Genomic DNA, 16,455 nt, shown 5'->3' on the forward strand with positions numbered 1-16,455 from the left:
AGATCAGAGCGTTGGGAGTCAATAAATACACTCAGTATTTCCACATCAGCTAGACTGAGAGGCAGCTGGTATGGGAGTAATAGACAAAGAGTCCTGAAGTTCTCCTGCTGGTCCTGAAAATGACCAGGAGCTTCCAGGAGGGAGATAAACAGCTCCCACACAACTCCATAAAACACTCCCAACAGAAGCTTCCATAAATCACAGACTAAGGAAGAATTAGTGCTTTTGCCTAAGCACCACATCTACCTGCCTTTTAAATCCCCTCCGGGATGGTGACTCCACCACTGGCTGTGCCAATGCCTGACAACCCTTTCAAAGAAGAGTATTTCCTAATATCCAGTCAAAACCTCCTCTGGCACAACTTGAGGCCATTTCCTTTTGGCCTGTCACTGGTTGCCTTGTGGAAAAGGCCAACACCCACCCGGCTCTAACCTCTTATCAGGGAGTTGAAGAGAGTGAGAAGGTCGTACCTGAACCTTCCAGCTGCTCCTCATCAGACTTGTGCTCCAGACCCTTATCAGAGAGATTAAAACAGTGAATGGCTGGCTCAATGTTAAAATCACCCAAGGGCTTTGCCCATTGTAGCAAACTGAAAAGAAGTAACTGCACCAAAGCCCACCCCACTCCCCACAACAGGACTCCTGACAGGAACTTGAGATAAGATAAAGATGGCACTATTGTCCCATTATCTCAGGTCTAAGGAGACGTTAACAAGGGTGGGGGAGAAGAATGTATCCACAAGGAAAGCCCAACTCTGTGCTGAGTTGAGAATTAGCTCTGACTGCAGGGTCCAGCAGGGGTGCATAGCCCAGACTCATTTGCTGTGGCCAGGTTTGCACATTCTCACCCCCAGGCAAAGGGAGAGGAGAGTTTTTGAGCGTGATCTCCAAAGGTGTGGTACAGAGGGGTGAAGACCCACCCCCCGGCCACAAAACAGGGAAGAAGCAGACCCTGCAGAGTCCTCCCTTACACAAACCGGCTCTGCTGTAGAACACACCACCCGACCCCAGGCCACATTCACCTGGGACATTCACATGAGAGGCAGTCTTGGAAGGGATCAAAAGTCATCAAATGTCCCCCAGAGTGCCCCAGACTCATTTCTGAAGACTGCACAGGATCGACAAGTGTTGCTGCGACAGAACCAGTCTGTTCTAAAACAGGGCAGAACTGTCTCCCCCAGTAGGAAGGTGCATGGGTATTCCCATCTATACCTGCATGTTCTACTTAATCTGTGTCTCTGTCACTCTCATTCTCATTCCCCACTTCTCCTTTTCCTATTTATTCCTCTCTCTCTTTACCTCGTATTTGCAGTTAAATAAAATCCACACTATTGACTTCAGCATGTGGTCTCATTTGTATCTTAATTCGGGCAGAAGCATCTAACAGCTGATCATAACACCCTGCCCAACTCCACTGCCCATCTCTGGACACCTTCAGCACCTCAACATTCTTTTTGTAGTGAGGGACCCAGACCTGGATGCAAGATTTGAGACGTGGCCTCAGCAGTGCCCAGCACAGAGCCACAAGACTGCTGGTGGAGCTGTGAACTCCTGAAGGCTGTGCTGCGCCTGCCTTCCTCAGAAAGAGCAGCTGCACAAACACATCCCTGTGCATGCCAGGCTCTGCTCAGGATGTTAATAACCATTCTCCTGGCCCCTAAGGAACTATGGAAAATATCAGGTGAGAAAGCAAAGGAGGAGAGAGGAAGGTGTCTCAGGATTGTATAGCTGCAAGAGTTTGTGGCACCTCAGTTCTTGCTGAGCTTTGGCTTTATGCTACCTGTTTCCATTTCCCTAAATTAGCTTTAAGCATGTTTTGGAGGCATTTCCATTCCTGTCCTTTTTGCTTTGACTCTCTTGAGTCCAAACTTACAAACTTTGTAATTCTCTTTAATTTTATGATGATACAACATGAGAGAAATCTTAGAACATTTAACAACATCCCTGCTCACCTCTGTACAGACAGGTATTTCCAATAAAGCTACTTTTCAGTGTGAAACATTCTTCCAATTCACTGTGTAAAAAAACCCAGTCAACCTAATTCTCTTCATTTCAACAAAAATTTTAGCAAATGTTCCAGCTTTGGAAAAAAAATAAGATTTCTGTAGCTATGGAGTCAAATCTCAACTGTTAGCAACAAAAAATTTTTTTACAGATAATTTAGGCATGGCATGGCACACACTAGGCAGTCAACTTCTTTTTAAAACACGAAACTGTTACACAATTTTTACAGACATTTTAGCTGTAACAGCTCATTCTATTACAAAAACCCAACAGATGTGATGTCACCAAATGTTCTAAGTGAAAATAAAGCACATGGCACATTGTATAAAAGGTCTAAACATTTGTAACCACCTACATTTCCAGATGGAACTGTGCTGCAGAGGGGATGTGGTAATTACTGGTTGATAAACCCTTCAGCACCCAGGAGATGCAGTCTGACCTGTGCCATTGTCTAAATATAATCGAGCTGGTTTTCAAGAATTTTCCTGCCTTATCCCAAAGCCAGAGATACCAAATATCTCACCAGAGATGGCTTAAATAAAAGACAAACAGTAACATTGAATGGGAAAATGCACAAACTAGGTAAAATAGAGAACAGGCTGCTTCCAAAAAGCAGTCACTGACCAAGAATGTTAGGTAGAAATAAATCCCTTTTAGCAGTGTAAAGACACAAACTATTCCAGCTTCTATTTGTCTGGTCACTCAGAACCCAGTCAGGTTGTGAACAACCACTTTTAAACCACTATTTTTCTGTTGTTCAGCTCAGTACCCAGACTTCTGTTTCTTAGATTTTATCTCTTAAAAGGGAAATCTCTAAAGTGCTCCAAGATCCACTTCTGAGAGGCAGCAGTGGCCTGTGCAGCTGCAGCACAGCTGGGGTGCCCCCTGAGCACCTGTTGTGCCAAGGTTGAGTACCTGTGCACTGCACAGGTGAGCTCCATGGGAATGTCTGTCTCCCAGGACAGTGGCAGCAGTGGAAAAACCCCAGTGCCACAAAGAAGAGAGCAGGCAGAGGCCAGGAGGAGCCGGGCTCATCGGCGCCGGAAGGCGCGGGAAATCCTCCAGGCGTTGGGCTCCTCGTAGCGGTTGTAGAGCGGCTCCAGCCGCTGCTGCTTCTTCTGCTTGCTCAGCTTGGTGGGGTCAGAGACCTTGAAGAAAGCTGGGGCAAACTCTACCAGCCAGCGAGGGTCGATGGTCGTCACCTCCCGCATGTATTCTTTGGTGGTCAGCACCAGTTCGTGATACACCACCCTGTGAAAAGGACAGCAGGGCTTAGAATCAGTTTATTCAAACAAGAACCAACAAGACAACGGCTGGAGTAGCTAAACTTGCTCCTTTTTAAGCTCCAGAAGAGCTATCCCTATATTCCCTCTCCTACTTCACAACTACTCTTCAGCACACAATTCCTTCATCCCATTTAAAACAATGCTCTCTCCCTCTTCAACACTCAGTGTTTTCAACTCACTTCCACAATAAAGAAACAGACAGCTGCAAACTTCAGGCCTGGCCTTGGCTCCAAAAGTCGGTCTCATCTCTACACAGGCATTAAGTTTAGCAGCAGAAAGAGACATAAGTAGACTCGAAACTTCTCTCAGTCTGCTCATTGCTAAGGAATCAGCAGTCTCTGCTCAGACCTGTACTCCACAAACAGCACACACCACGACTTTCTGTGTTATAAAGGCTGAAGAGAAACAGGAAATTACATGCTATTGCCTTCCTTACCATTCAGGCTGCCTGTTGAAGAGAGCACTGGACGGGTGGATATAGACAACCTGCTGGTCAATGAGTGTCCGATAGCCCTCCTGGGGATCCTTCTTTGCTGCATTTCGGAAGAAGCCGCTGCAAATGGCCTTCTGGACCCGAACTGTTGCCTTCCCACAGGACACCACATCCAGCTTGTGCCTGCCACATAGGAGAGAAAAAGATTACAGCTCTCCAGATTTGCATGCAGCTACCAAGATCAGTTCAGTGAATTTTCTTTAGCCATTACAATGTGAGAAGCATAAGACACACAGTCAGTGCTTGTCCTCCCTGACGTGCTCACCTGTCCATGATGCCCAACATCTGCTTGCGAATGTCCTGAGCCCGGCGCAAGGATCGGGCCTGGATAAAATTTTCATAGCACCAGGGATTGGAAAACTTATTATTCTTCCAGGAATTGTACACAGCCAGCAGCGTGAGGTGGTCACCTTCTGTTTGATGGAACTTGGCTTTCTTTTGATCAGCAAGGGCTTGTTTATCCTGACACAGAAAACATACATCAATCAGATATCTACATCATAGAGAAAATCCCTGGACAATACAAATGACAGAGGCTCCCTGTCATTCATAGCATGACATTTTAAACCTATCATAGAACAGACGATACAAGATTAAGACAACACAAAATGTTTTGTTCAATTTCAGTTCACATTTTTGAAAGAACACTTCAAAGTAAATGGCTCATTTATACGGCAGGAAGCATATGCACACACTGCACTAACTGGTTTTCTTACTGCTCTAGAAATAACTTCAGTCACTCAAGAAATGTGCTGAAGCAGTAGGTTTGAGCCTGGTGATCCACACCCTTCTCCTCACTTCTCCCATCTGCACATAAAACATTAATCACATACTGCAGTTACATAAATCAAAACAGATTACCCTGCAGAAAAAGTAATGGATCCAAGACAAACCTGACCCCACCACAGCAGAGCCTGCTGCTTACTGAGTTAGAAGAAAGCAGCACAGGCTAGAGGTGCCATGAAGAAATACTTTCTGTGTATCTAAAAGTGCAAAGGCAACCTGAACTCCAGAGCTGGGACTGACAGGTTTAGGCTGTACGTGTTAGTTGGGAAATGTAAGAGTGATTGGAAGACTTTTCCCTTCTACCTTCCCATCTGCAAAGAAACTACCAACAGCACAGCTACAGTCCCTTAAATGAAAAGGAACATCAGCGAGGTAATGCACAAGCAAATGCTCTGACCAAATCACAGGTTTCTTTTGGCAAATATGTTCACTCTTAACCCCTGAGGCATCCACACCAAACCCACCCAGGCTGTAGCACTGCTGCCTCTTGGCTCAGTTCCTCACCTTTGGCCTGTAGAACACATTCTGCACAGACAGCATGGAGACAATCGTCAGCATCTCCTCGCTGCAGCCCAGGTGCACAGACATGATCAGCATCTTACACAGCATAGGCTCCAAGGGGAATTCTGCCATCTGCAAGAAACATGTTTCAGGGCATTCAGTGAAAAATCCTCAGTCTTCTCAGTGCAAAAGAACGCAATACCTTTTCTGGCATATTTACTTTCCAAAGAGGTTTGCTAGACCCAGAATAACTTTACCCAACATGAAGCAAATTATTTGTCTGTATTCACTATCACAAGAATATCCTAATACTTACAGGAAGTTCTTCAACATTAATAAATGTAAACTTATGAATAAGGAGAAACACTAGCTGCTCCTTAAAAAGCAGAAGGTATGTAACTGTGGTAAATCAAAAGCTACCAAAAAACCACAAGAGTGACAGCAAAAGGAAACCAACAATGCTAAGAAAGGCCTGCCATGACTGCCCTCATGTCATCCCCTGAATGTTGACAGCCCAGGCAGTGGTTAAGAGGAATTTTGTTTTGCCTACCCTGCGTCCAAGTCGAGTGAGCAGCCCCTCATCATCCAGAGCTCCCAGGGTGTAGAGCTGTTCCATGGCAGTTATGAGAGTTTCCATGGGGGGAGCATCCATAAAGTCAAAGGACAGCAAATCATTGATGCCCATAGCCTGGGAGGGATTGGAGAAAAGCCAAGTTAAAACACTGAGAAGGAAGACAACAAAGTCCAGCCAGAGATATAACACCAAACAGTGAGGCACTACAACACTTTAGGCAACCCAAGCCTCATGTCCTTATCCTGACTGCAGGTGCAGCCATGAACACACAGCTGCCTTCCTGCACTTCAAATAATGAGCACTGGCCCATGGCATTCCTGCACGACTCAGCTTTCTGGTCTGTTCCTTTGGTCCTGTTCCACACTCCTCAAGCAAGATGATTCAGTTGAAGAGAAACAAAAGCTGAATGCTGCTTTTGAAGATATCCTGTCTTGTAACAGTGTGGCCTGACAGCTCCACAGGACCTTCTCAGATGTTCCACAGGATGTTGCCAGAAAGGGGAATGGCGGGAGCTTTCCCAGCTGTGACTGGGTTAATCCAGTTCACAAACTTCCAGAGGGATGGTAGACACTTAGACATGCCCAAGTCTGCAGCTCTAAACCGACTCTAAAACAACGTGTCTCATTTGTTAACAATATAAATGTACCCTACATAGGAAATGCTACTGCTCTTGAGATTTCTGTTTCTCCTACCTCCTGCAACTAACTGTAGTGTGCAGCTGAAACTCATAATTTAGCTGGATATCCAACAGAACAACCCTCAAAAGAAAAATACAGGAGCAAGCCCAGCGTCTGACAATTGCTTTTGTTGAAATCTCCCTTCCAAAAAACCTCTGTTCACTAGAAAGGTCTGAAATTACAGAACTACTTCCCGAGACTCAAAGGCAAAGACTCATTTATTGAAACACTTCCCATGCTGGCCTGCTACTAGCTGGTGAAATACCTACCTTCAGGGAGAGCACTGTACTGGCCAAATTTGTTCTCTGGATTTCAGGCACATTGGTGGTTAGCATCTCATCTCTATATGCACGTTCTGTGTACAACCTGTAGCATTTTCCTGGGCCTGTTCTCCCAGCCCTTCCTGCACGCTGCTTGGCTTGAGCCTAAGGATAACAAGGCATCTCAGTGAACAGGTACAAACCAGAACAGGTGAAAGCAAGTAAAATAAAATAGTTATTCACAATTCTACTTGTATTGATAGAAAGGCATTCAATACAACACAGGGAAGGATGTATCCTGTAGGCACAGCCTCAAGGAGCCTCATGGAGCTATCAAAAAAGTGGTTTCATCATTGCTTCATTTTGCTCACGTGTGCCTGGACGCCACATTGGGAAGATACACAACACCCATGGGGAGAGCCAAACACAGAATATCTACCTGGGAAATGGGTGTCACCACCAGCTGGTCAATTCCAGTCTTGGAGTTATAAACTTTCTGCTTCACAAAGCCAGGATCAACAACATAATATATTCCATCAATAGTCAAAGATGTCTCTGCAATGTTGGTGGCAATGACAACCTGCAAATCAGAGTCTGAGTCAGCACCAGTTCTGTGTCTGCCAAGCCAACCCCCACCACTCAACTTCACAGGTATAATATGAGCCATTTGTTATAAATGTAACCACTGTCACTTAATGTTGAAAGGAGAAATGTGTTCACAGGGAAGAGAAGGAGATGTTATCTACAAAGACGGACACATTTTAAGAATCTGCCTTTGTTTAAACTTGGAGCAGAAAGGGAAAAGAGCATGATAAAACCCACAATTAAAAGCAAGACAGAGCTTGTAAGCAGACTGCACTGACTTCAGTGAGATTTTTTACCCATCACTCAAACACAGCCTGTATTTAAGAAAAAAATCTCCCTGAGAATGTATCCCTAAATATTCACTAGCTGCTTGGTAGGAAATTTATCTCCATCCTACAGGAACTGCATTCAGAATTTAGATTTTCAGATTAACTGCAGTTAAGAGCCTTTAGATACGGCATTAAATAACACACCAAGAACATTCCACACAAAGGTTTGCTACACCAAATGTTTTTATACATGTCTTCAAAGGTTTAGATAACTTCGTATGTATACAACCAAGAATATCTCTAAGCTGTAAATCAGATTTTCTCCAAAAACTGTACTCTTTCAGCACTGTAATACATCCCACTATTAAAATGTATCAGCAGAAGATGAAAGGGCACATAGATGAAATTACCTTTCTGCTCCCTGGTGGGGCTGGGTCAAAGATCCTGGTCTGCATTTCACTGGGCAAAGCTGAATATACTGGTAGGATAATTAACTCTGGAACATCAGGTCCCAGAGACTTCATCCTCTCATAGAGGATTTCACAGGCAGTGTCAATCTCTTCCTGGCCAGTTAGAAAGACCAAAATGTCACCTACACAGGAAGTAAATTAAAACATCCAGAGAATCAGTTCTGTTTAGTACAACTCCTGCATCACCATATTTCCATTCCTCATATCTTTTTCATTGATGAGGATCCCCAACTTCTGCTGCCCCCAGAGCAGTAACTCTTAGCCAGAGGCAACGAACTTCAGTCGTTCACCCAACTTTTTCAGTATTTTAGTTACTGTATTTGCAAACAAGAAAGAACAGTCCTGACAGCATTTTGCTCACATTACTAACATGATCCATGACTTACAGAAAGACCTTGCTCAGAGGTCTTTATATCACCAATAACCCAAGACCATTCCCTACTCACCTGGTGGCTCTGTTAAATGGATCTGCATTACTGTAATCAGACTGGCATCCAAATAATCTGTCTCTGGCTCTTTTGTGTACAGAATTTCTACTGGGTATGTTCTGCCAGGAATTGTGAAGATTGGTGCTTCATAGAAATACTGGGAGAACTTCACAGCATCCAGGGTTGCTGATGTCACTATCAGCTTCATGTCCTGCCGTTTCTGCACTGTCTGCAGGAGGACAAAGTTCTCAAGTCATTTATTGTCCTTGGAATTATAGAAATATGCCATGTGACTGAAGTTAGACAAACACAACCAGTAATATAAGATGTTTTAATGTCTGAGGAGAGGGGCAGCTCATGCCAGCACCCAGAATTTCAGAAAATTGACCACTGAGGTCCTTTAGCAACATTATCACAAGAAAGCTTTTGGCAGAGAAGGATGAGCAAGGCAAAAACAATCCCCTGTTCATCCACCATTATGAACATCCAGGATGACAAATTCTCATTGCTTCTGCTGCATTTTGCTTGCTCTGCCTTCACACAGAGGCTCATTTCACCAAGATTCAGACCATAAACCCTTAAGAGCATTTGCTCTTGAAGCACATATATGAACCTGTAAGACTTTAACTTTGCTTTTTACCTCTCCTACCCACACAGAAAACACTGAAAGCAGTAAAAATCCAATGCTACATTACCTTCTTTAGTAGTCCAAAGAGCACATCTGTATGTATGGTCCTCTCATGGGCCTCATCCAGCATGATAATGGCATACTGGGTGAGATCTGGGTCTATCAGGCACTCTCTCAGTAACATGCCATCTGTCATGTATTTGATGACAGTCTCAGGGCTGGTGCAGTCTTCAAACCGAATGGTGTAGCCAACCTGGGAGGAAGGGTTGCACAGAAACAGAAGTTACACAATTATCAGCCTCATTAACTCCCAGTTTGATTATTCCACAAACTCACTTTACAGCCTACAAGGGAATAGACATATGGACACGCAAGAAAACTAGGTCCACTACTGATTTTTCCTACTTTTCCTCATACTTATTTTGGCATGTTCTTCAACATAGAAATTTACCTCTTGTCCCAAGCAGCAACCAAATTCCTCTGACACCCTCTTTGCAACAGACATTGCAGCCACTCTGCGAGGCTGAGTACATCCAATCTTTCCTCTTGAGGTATATCCTGCCTCAGCCAGGTATTGGGTAATCTGGGTTGTTTTCCCAGATCCTGTCTCTCCAATAACAATCAGAATCTGGTTGTCATGCACAGCCTAGAAAAAGGTCAGAAAACACACACTTGTCACAATTTTTAAAAAACCAAAACAAACCAAACAAAATCAACATGGGCTATCTGGGACTAGACTGAGCTGCTCTTGGTTTTGCTTCAGTTGACCCAGACCAAAAACCATGTAAATATTCCTACTGATCAAATCAGCAACCTGTTTAACTGCTCATCTGACTTAACCATTACTCACATGATCTTAGTATCAATTTTGACTGACATCAATAAATACCTGGAACTGCATTAAAGTATACAGATACACATAATACTTTAAAATACATATCATGAACTAAAGTTCTGTATTTAAAATTATCAGCTGGCTATTTCCCTGTCAAAAAGCTAAACCAAGACTATTTTAAATTACTGCTTGCTCAAACCAGAATGCCTTTTCAAGGGTCTTACTTGTATCAGCTGCTCCTTCAGTCTGAAGATTGGGAGACTCTCTCTCTGTTCAATGATGGAAAGCTGTGTCTTCTTACCATAAGAAGCTTTGTTGCCACCAAAGGCGTGTTTCTTCCACTCTGGGATATCATTTGGCATCATCCCAATACCTCGCATGTTTGCAGCTATTTGTCTTCCATCCACTGGAAAAGAAACAATTTCATTATTATTACATCCAGCTTCACACAGCACAGACCCTGATGATCCTGCTCCAACTGCTCCATCGCCCAGGCCTTCTGTTCAGTGTGTTTAAATGTTTTTTTAAGTTCCTACATGTGTACCCCCACCATTACAGGATATACCTGCACACTTCCTCGACATTCCTATTTGCATTCCAGTGGAAAAGCCTTTTTTCTTTGACTCACTTTTAAAGTGTGGCAGACAAACAGAGTAGTAAGACATTTCTCCGGGGTTGCTCAAATAGCACAAAAAAGGCACAGTTTACCACTGCTCAGACATACCATCAGGGAGAGGATCCACCCAGTGTGTGTTGAGGCCCATGGGGATGGAATCCATCTCTGCTTCTCTCTGGGCTTGTTTAAGTTCTCTTCTCTCTTTAGCTAAAGCACTTTGCATCATAGCAGCTTGGGACAGGGAACCATCTGGATTCTGGAGAGCAAAAGGAAAAGACTTCAAGCACTACCATTCCTCCACCTTCAATTATCTTTCTGTTGTTACAGTCCTTTAGAAGCACCTTCTAAAAATGCTTTAAACATGTTAAATTTTGTTTATTAGATTTCCAGGATATTTCCATCAGGCCAGCCTCATGGATTTTCATAATTATAAATAATAGGGAGCATCCTTACACTGCCCAGTCAGAAGGACTGTGGGCACAACTAATGAAAAGCATTTCTTTACTACCTTCTACTTTGAAAAGATAAGAAAATGCAGAACAGAGAAGTTTTGTACTAACACATCTATTTAAAATGGCATTTCAGTTCCATTATTCCACTTCACAGTCACCAGTTAAGTTAGAACCCAGCTTTATTTGGAAGGAGCTTCAGTTCAGTGGTTATGTTTTTCAGGACTCTCAGTAATGTCCAGGTGGGAAACTGGGTGTTAAATTCCCAAATAATTATTTCATTCAATCAAGTACATTGCTTCTAGCCCTGGAAATATCTTACCTTTACTATCTTAATGGGACTCATATCCATGCTCTGTTTAGTGTGACCTCGAAGAAATGGTGGCTCTTCTTCAACTAGCTCAATCTCAAGATCCTCATCTAAAATTCACAAATGACAATTGTTACAGAAAAATTAAGCATCTTTCAGGTACATAAAAGTACCTCTCCAAATAATGCTTCATGTGCATTCTTGCTTATAAGGTACCTAAGAGCTTTAGAAGTGAAAACACTGCAAATAAAAATGCACAGACAGGGCACATCCAGATGCCACTAATAATACAGCCAGAGGAACTCTAGGTCCAAATGTACAAGATGACAGCAAATTGTGAGATGCTTTATAGTTACTTCTATCATCAATATCATCAAGAAAGACAAGGAATTTACAACAATAAGACTACAGGGAAATACTACCTTCTTCATCATCAACTTTAGGAAGAATTCCAGTCTCCTCATCAAAGTCAGGAAACTCTTCCTTGGAAAGCACGTTAGCCGCAATCATCTGGGAACAGAATGAATACAACATGAATACATCCCCATGAAAGAACATAACTCACGCCTATGACTCAGTTCTAATCCCATTCCTGTAGAACAGGAACGAAGGAATGGTTCTGTATCCTGGCATACCTCTGCCCAACTCATCCAGCCTCTGACCAAACAGTCCTTTTGTTACTTCAAATAGCCCCAAAACAGTCCCCAATCAGAAAACAGCGATTCACAGTTAAGGAGTAAGTTCCACAATCAATTAATCCAGGAGCTGTATCCTAGTTCATGGAACTCCCTGGCAACTTGACTGCCTGCCATCCAGTATCCCTGACTGCAGCACAGACCTGTTTTATTTCCCACTTCTCCGGGTCCGAGATGCGCGTGAGGCGTTTCCGTTCCAGGCTGTCGTCCTCCACCTCGGGGGCGCTCACCAGGGACAGGTGGCTGGGTCTGTCTGGGTTCCTCATGGAGGTTTCCTCATTGCTTTCTCCAACCAGGTTCCTCCTACGGTTTGGGTTCAAGTCTTCCCCAGTGTCTTGATCAACATCCTACATTAGACGGATTAATTAATTAATCTGCTCTACACTTCTCATCATCTATTAACTCTGGTGCTTTCTAATGCCCATTCACAGAAAATGCTGTTTTGTAGGCTTTTTGGTTTTTTTTCAGCTGGTACTGCTGGGTAAGAACATCCTCACACTCTACTCTGTCTTGGCAATAGTAATGATTTAGTTTAAAATGAAAAGTTTCTCTCCTACTGAAAAATGAAGACAAACAGCAATAGCTTTAAGTTTGCCTTGCCTCTCTGATATCATGTCAAGTCAAGAAACTGTTAGGAGCACTACATCAAAACTAAGAACCTAGAGAAAACAAGTAAACAGGCCACTTGAATACAGAAAAGTAACTCTGTTTTTAACTCCCAATTGAATGGCTATGTATTAGTTTCCACCAAAGAGTAAAAAACATCAAAAAGAGGCATCATCTTAAGAATTTTAGCACTCTGTACCTTCATGCTCAGGCTGGTTTTGGATCCAGTAAAAGACAACACTTTGACTTTCACTCTTTGCCCTTTGCTCACAACATCAGCAACATTGGCAACCCGTCCTTCTCTTCGCAGCTCTGAGATGTGGACCAAGCCTTCCCAACGTTTCCTGGGAGTGAAACAGAGACGCATGAGAGGGGCACATTATTACTCTGACAGCCCTTCAGACCACTCAGAATGTATAATAAAATATTTTGCTGCTAACAGATTGTGTATGTTCACAACTGGCTTTTGTAGTGAGAATTTTATTATTCTCCACTGTCAAATTTATATTCCTGAAACAATCCTTCAAAATCCAGAATACCTGCTGGTAGGCTCAGCACATCTTTAAGGTACCAGCAGAAAAGAGAACTCAGCTGAAATAGTACCAGATCTATTGTAAACATGGAAGGGTACCTTAGTCCTTCCAGCTGCACAAAGCACCCAAACTGCATGATGCTGGTGACTTTGCCGTTGTAGATGTCTCCGATGGAAGGCTCCTCAGCAGGGGGACGGTCTATGTGCTTGTCTCTCCACCTGTCATGGCTCTTCTCAAGGTACTTCTCCCGATCCCTGCGGTCCTTGCTGGGACTCCAACTCCTGCTCCTTGAGCGGTATCGGGATTTTCCCCTGTTCCTATCCCAAGTCCTGGAACGAGACCTGGAGCGAGATCTGTGCCTTCGCTTCCTGTCCCTGCTACGGCTTCGGCTCCTCTTCCTTTTCTTGGCCCTAACAAACAAAAATTACATCACTGCAGTGGATTTCCACCTCAGGCAATGACAGCAGCCAAGACATTCCCCCCAGACACACAAGGCACCTACCTATGGTCACTGCTCCTCTGCTTGCCCTGCTTGTCTGCACTAGGCATCAGAGCTTCGAGTTCTTTCAGGGCATCAGCTGCCACTTTCACGTCATCTTCATCCAGCATATTCTGCAAGAACAGAAAACTGCTGCCCCTTTCTGCAAAAGCGCTGACAAAAAGCCTGTCACAAAGAATTGATCTACAGAATCATCATCATACGTGTATCTATTTAGAAAGAATGCTAGGTGAAAAAAGATCAGACTCAATATGTGATAAAGAAAAAAAGGTAGTAAAGCACTCTCCCTATTTGGCCACAATATTGAGACAATTCTGCTTTTGTATAATAGAAAGTTCCATCTCATTGCCCCCCATTATTACAGAAGTACAAAATGCAAGTCCCTCACAGCATCTGAACACAATATTCTTAATTAGTTTGTAACACATTGTTACTTTGAACATCATGTAAGGAAGGCCAGGCTACAAATTTAATGTCACAAGAGTCTCACCTTCCAGATATTCTGCAAAACACTATCAACAAGACAATTGCTAACAGATATTCTTTGCAATAATGTGCAGTAACACCAGCCTTCTACCTCTTCCACATTTCATTTCTCACAGTTCACATGTATCCATGCATTAGACAGAGAAAAAAGGTTGAAACTAACTGGGAAAAAAAATAGAAGTTTTCACACAGTCACAAAAGAAATCTGAAATGACCACCTTACCCTGACGTTGGGATTATCTGGCCTGCAAAGGGCTGGATATAATTCCCTCAACTTCTCTTTCTCTGATTTGGGTTTGACAACTGCCTCTGTTTTTGAGATTAAAAAAAGAAAAAATAAAAGCACAATGAAACACAAAACTTAGAACTGCTACAACAATTCACTCTAGATTTTTCTATAACCAAATATAAAGTTTAATTTTCATCTGAATGCAAAGGTTGATACAGCTTTTACAGAGATTCAAATCGAGGAATACTGTGTTACCCTCCTTCAAACAAAATTCTGATTATTAGTGAACATGTGAAAGACTGAATACTCTGAGCAGCACACTCAGAACAACAACAGCAGCGTATGTGGCGCAGTAGGATTTGCCTTACAAGACTGAAACAGTAACTGCATCAGTCTCACAAACACTGAGCCACTGGCTCCACCTACCTTTGCTCGTGGATGATTTTGCTGGAGGCCGCATTGTCTGTATGAGACGTAGCAAGTTGCTAATGAGGGAATCCTGGGAAAAAAACAGTAAAATACTTCAAGAAATGACTGCAACACTTTCATTAGTAGAACGCATAAGTGAGGGTTTATTTGCAGGATGCAAACCCCTCAATTCTGAAGATGCAGGTTGATTTTTAGAAACTATCACTGGACTTGATGTACATCCTAAAAAGGCGTAAGCTGAACCCCAAAATAATGATAATTTCATCTAAGTGACTTTTCTGCTAATCATTTTAAATCACCTATTTAATCCAACTACAGTTATTCCTGAGGAATCAATAAACACAGCATATAAGCATCGTAAGATTTATGACAACGTTTGTCTCCATGAAAAGTTGTTTCTTCCATATTTTATATGCTCAACATAACAATAAGCAGTTTGAGCCCTTAGGAAAAGTGCTTCTCAAAGACTACAAAAGTTTTTAAAAATATGAGGGAGGGGAAGGCAGGGGAGACAGGAATATCAGAAGCTAATTAGTATGTAGCTTTCCAGTTGAAGAAAACCAATAATAACTCCTCACAACTTTCTCTTTAAAACAAAAAGCTCTATAAAATATAGCACAACAGTTAGAACACGTAAATAACGTTCAGGTGTCACTTACCGTGAACTCAGCACCATTCTTCTGAAGAATTGCTTTAAATGTATCAAACGTGGTATTTTTCTCGGCAAGACTTATCACAAACTCGGCTGCGAGGAAAAAGCATAAAGTGAATCGAAACAAGTAAGTGGAAAGCAGTGTAAGGCCGGCACGTGGGGACAGAAGCTGCTCTGGCGGTGCGGGGACCAGCCAGGCCCCGGGGGCTGCTGCGGGCCCGGGGGAGCTTCTCCTCAGCCCAGACTGAAGCGTTCCCTCAGGCTCGCAAGTCTTGGGGTTTGGGTTTGGTTTTTTTTAAGAAAAATAATGGGGCTTAACGTCTAAATTCAAAACTGGCCCCACAGAACAGGAGACTGCGGCCCTCCGCCAGCTGCCTCTGGCCGGGAACACGATGCTCAGCGGCCGCCGCGTCCAGGAGCGCCCCGGAGGTGCCCCAAGGCCGCGCCCGCCCCGCTTACCCAGGTCCTTGTCGTTGATGCCCAGGTGGTTGTCGAGCTCGGTGCAGACCTTGGACACCAACGACAGGTACTCGAGCTTGGCGAGCTCCTCGGCGGCCGCCAGCTCCGCCATGGCCGCGTCCTGGGCGCGCCGGAAGCGGCGCCGTGACGAGACCGGGGCGGGGACGGGGCGGGGACGGGACACGGGGCGGGGACGGGACACGGGGCGGGCCCTACCGGGGACGGGGCACGGGGCGGGGACGGGGCACGGGGCGGGGACGGGGCACGGGGCGGGGACGGGGCACGGGGCGGGCCCTGCCGGGGACGGGACACGGGGCGGGGACGGGACACGGGGCGGGGACGGGACACGGGGCGGGCCCTGCCGGGGACGGGACACGGGGCGGGGACGGGACACGGGGCGGGGACGGGACACGGGGCGGGCCCTGCCGGGGACGGGACACGGGGCGGGCGCTGCCGGGGACGGGGCACGGGGCGGGCTCGCTGCGCACAGCCTCGATGGGCTGCAAACCTGGGCCAATCGGCACTGCTGCGTAAAGGCTTTCCTCAGGCAGAAGGGCAAAGGCGGGTCCAGCAAAGACCGACGAGCTGAGGGTACCCCGAGCGGTGCGCTCGGGGTCACACACCGGGCACGGAGCGGAACGGCGCGGGGAGCGCACCCCGGGCCGTGCGGGAGGAGAGGTCTCAGTGCTTCTGTCCC

At 44.7% G+C, this 16,455-nt stretch overlaps 1 protein-coding gene across 2 annotated transcripts; it reads right to left on the bottom strand.

The window, feature by feature from the left end:
• Positions 1–1,868: 1,868 nt before the first annotated feature.
• On the bottom strand, positions 1,869–15,903 carry DHX8 (DEAH-box helicase 8). 2 transcript variants are annotated; one of them, XM_066205010.1, is made up of 23 exons: positions 15,759–15,903; positions 15,307–15,392; positions 14,645–14,717; positions 14,213–14,298; positions 13,507–13,616; positions 13,103–13,414; positions 12,671–12,815; positions 12,009–12,212; positions 11,593–11,680; positions 11,183–11,280; positions 10,520–10,667; positions 10,020–10,201; positions 9,412–9,606; positions 9,028–9,213; positions 8,351–8,561; positions 7,845–8,026; positions 7,020–7,160; positions 6,590–6,745; positions 5,620–5,757; positions 5,073–5,201; positions 4,048–4,244; positions 3,726–3,905; positions 1,869–3,254 (listed from the first exon to the last, which is right to left on the bottom strand). In XM_066205010.1, the coding sequence occupies exons 1-23, from the start codon at positions 15,868–15,870 to the stop codon at positions 3,035–3,037; spliced, it is 3,579 nt and encodes a 1,192-aa protein (XP_066061107.1). In that variant the 5' UTR covers positions 15,871–15,903; the 3' UTR covers positions 1,869–3,034. The 2 variants fall into 2 exon arrangements, with proteins under 2 accessions (XP_066061107.1, XP_066061108.1); XM_066205011.1 differs by lacking the exons at positions 11,183–11,280; positions 11,593–11,680; positions 12,009–12,212; ... (5 more) ...; positions 15,307–15,392; positions 15,759–15,903 and having other exon boundaries at positions 10,097–10,201; positions 10,520–10,609.
• Positions 15,904–16,455: the final 552 nt, after the last annotated feature.

The sequence above is a fragment of the Chamaea fasciata genome, unplaced genomic scaffold (assembly GCF_029207755.1).
Source record: "Chamaea fasciata isolate MVZ Bird 193981 ecotype frontalis unplaced genomic scaffold, bChaFas1.0.hap1 SCAF_27, whole genome shotgun sequence".
In the NCBI taxonomy this organism is placed as follows: Eukaryota; Metazoa; Chordata; class Aves; order Passeriformes; family Sylviidae; genus Chamaea; species Chamaea fasciata.

Coding starts and splice junctions, on each gene's coding strand:
- DHX8 (XM_066205010.1), bottom strand. CDS start 15,870: ATGGCGGAGCTGGCGGCCGCCGAGGAGCTCGCCAAGCTCGAGTACCTG. Junction 15,393..15,758: donor CATCAACGACAAGGACCTGG/GTAAGCGGGGCG, acceptor TTTTCCTCGCAG/CCGAGTTTGTGATAAGTCTT. Junction 14,299..14,644: donor AAAATCATCCACGAGCAAAG/GTAGGTGGAGCC, acceptor TCTCAAAAACAG/AGGCAGTTGTCAAACCCAAA.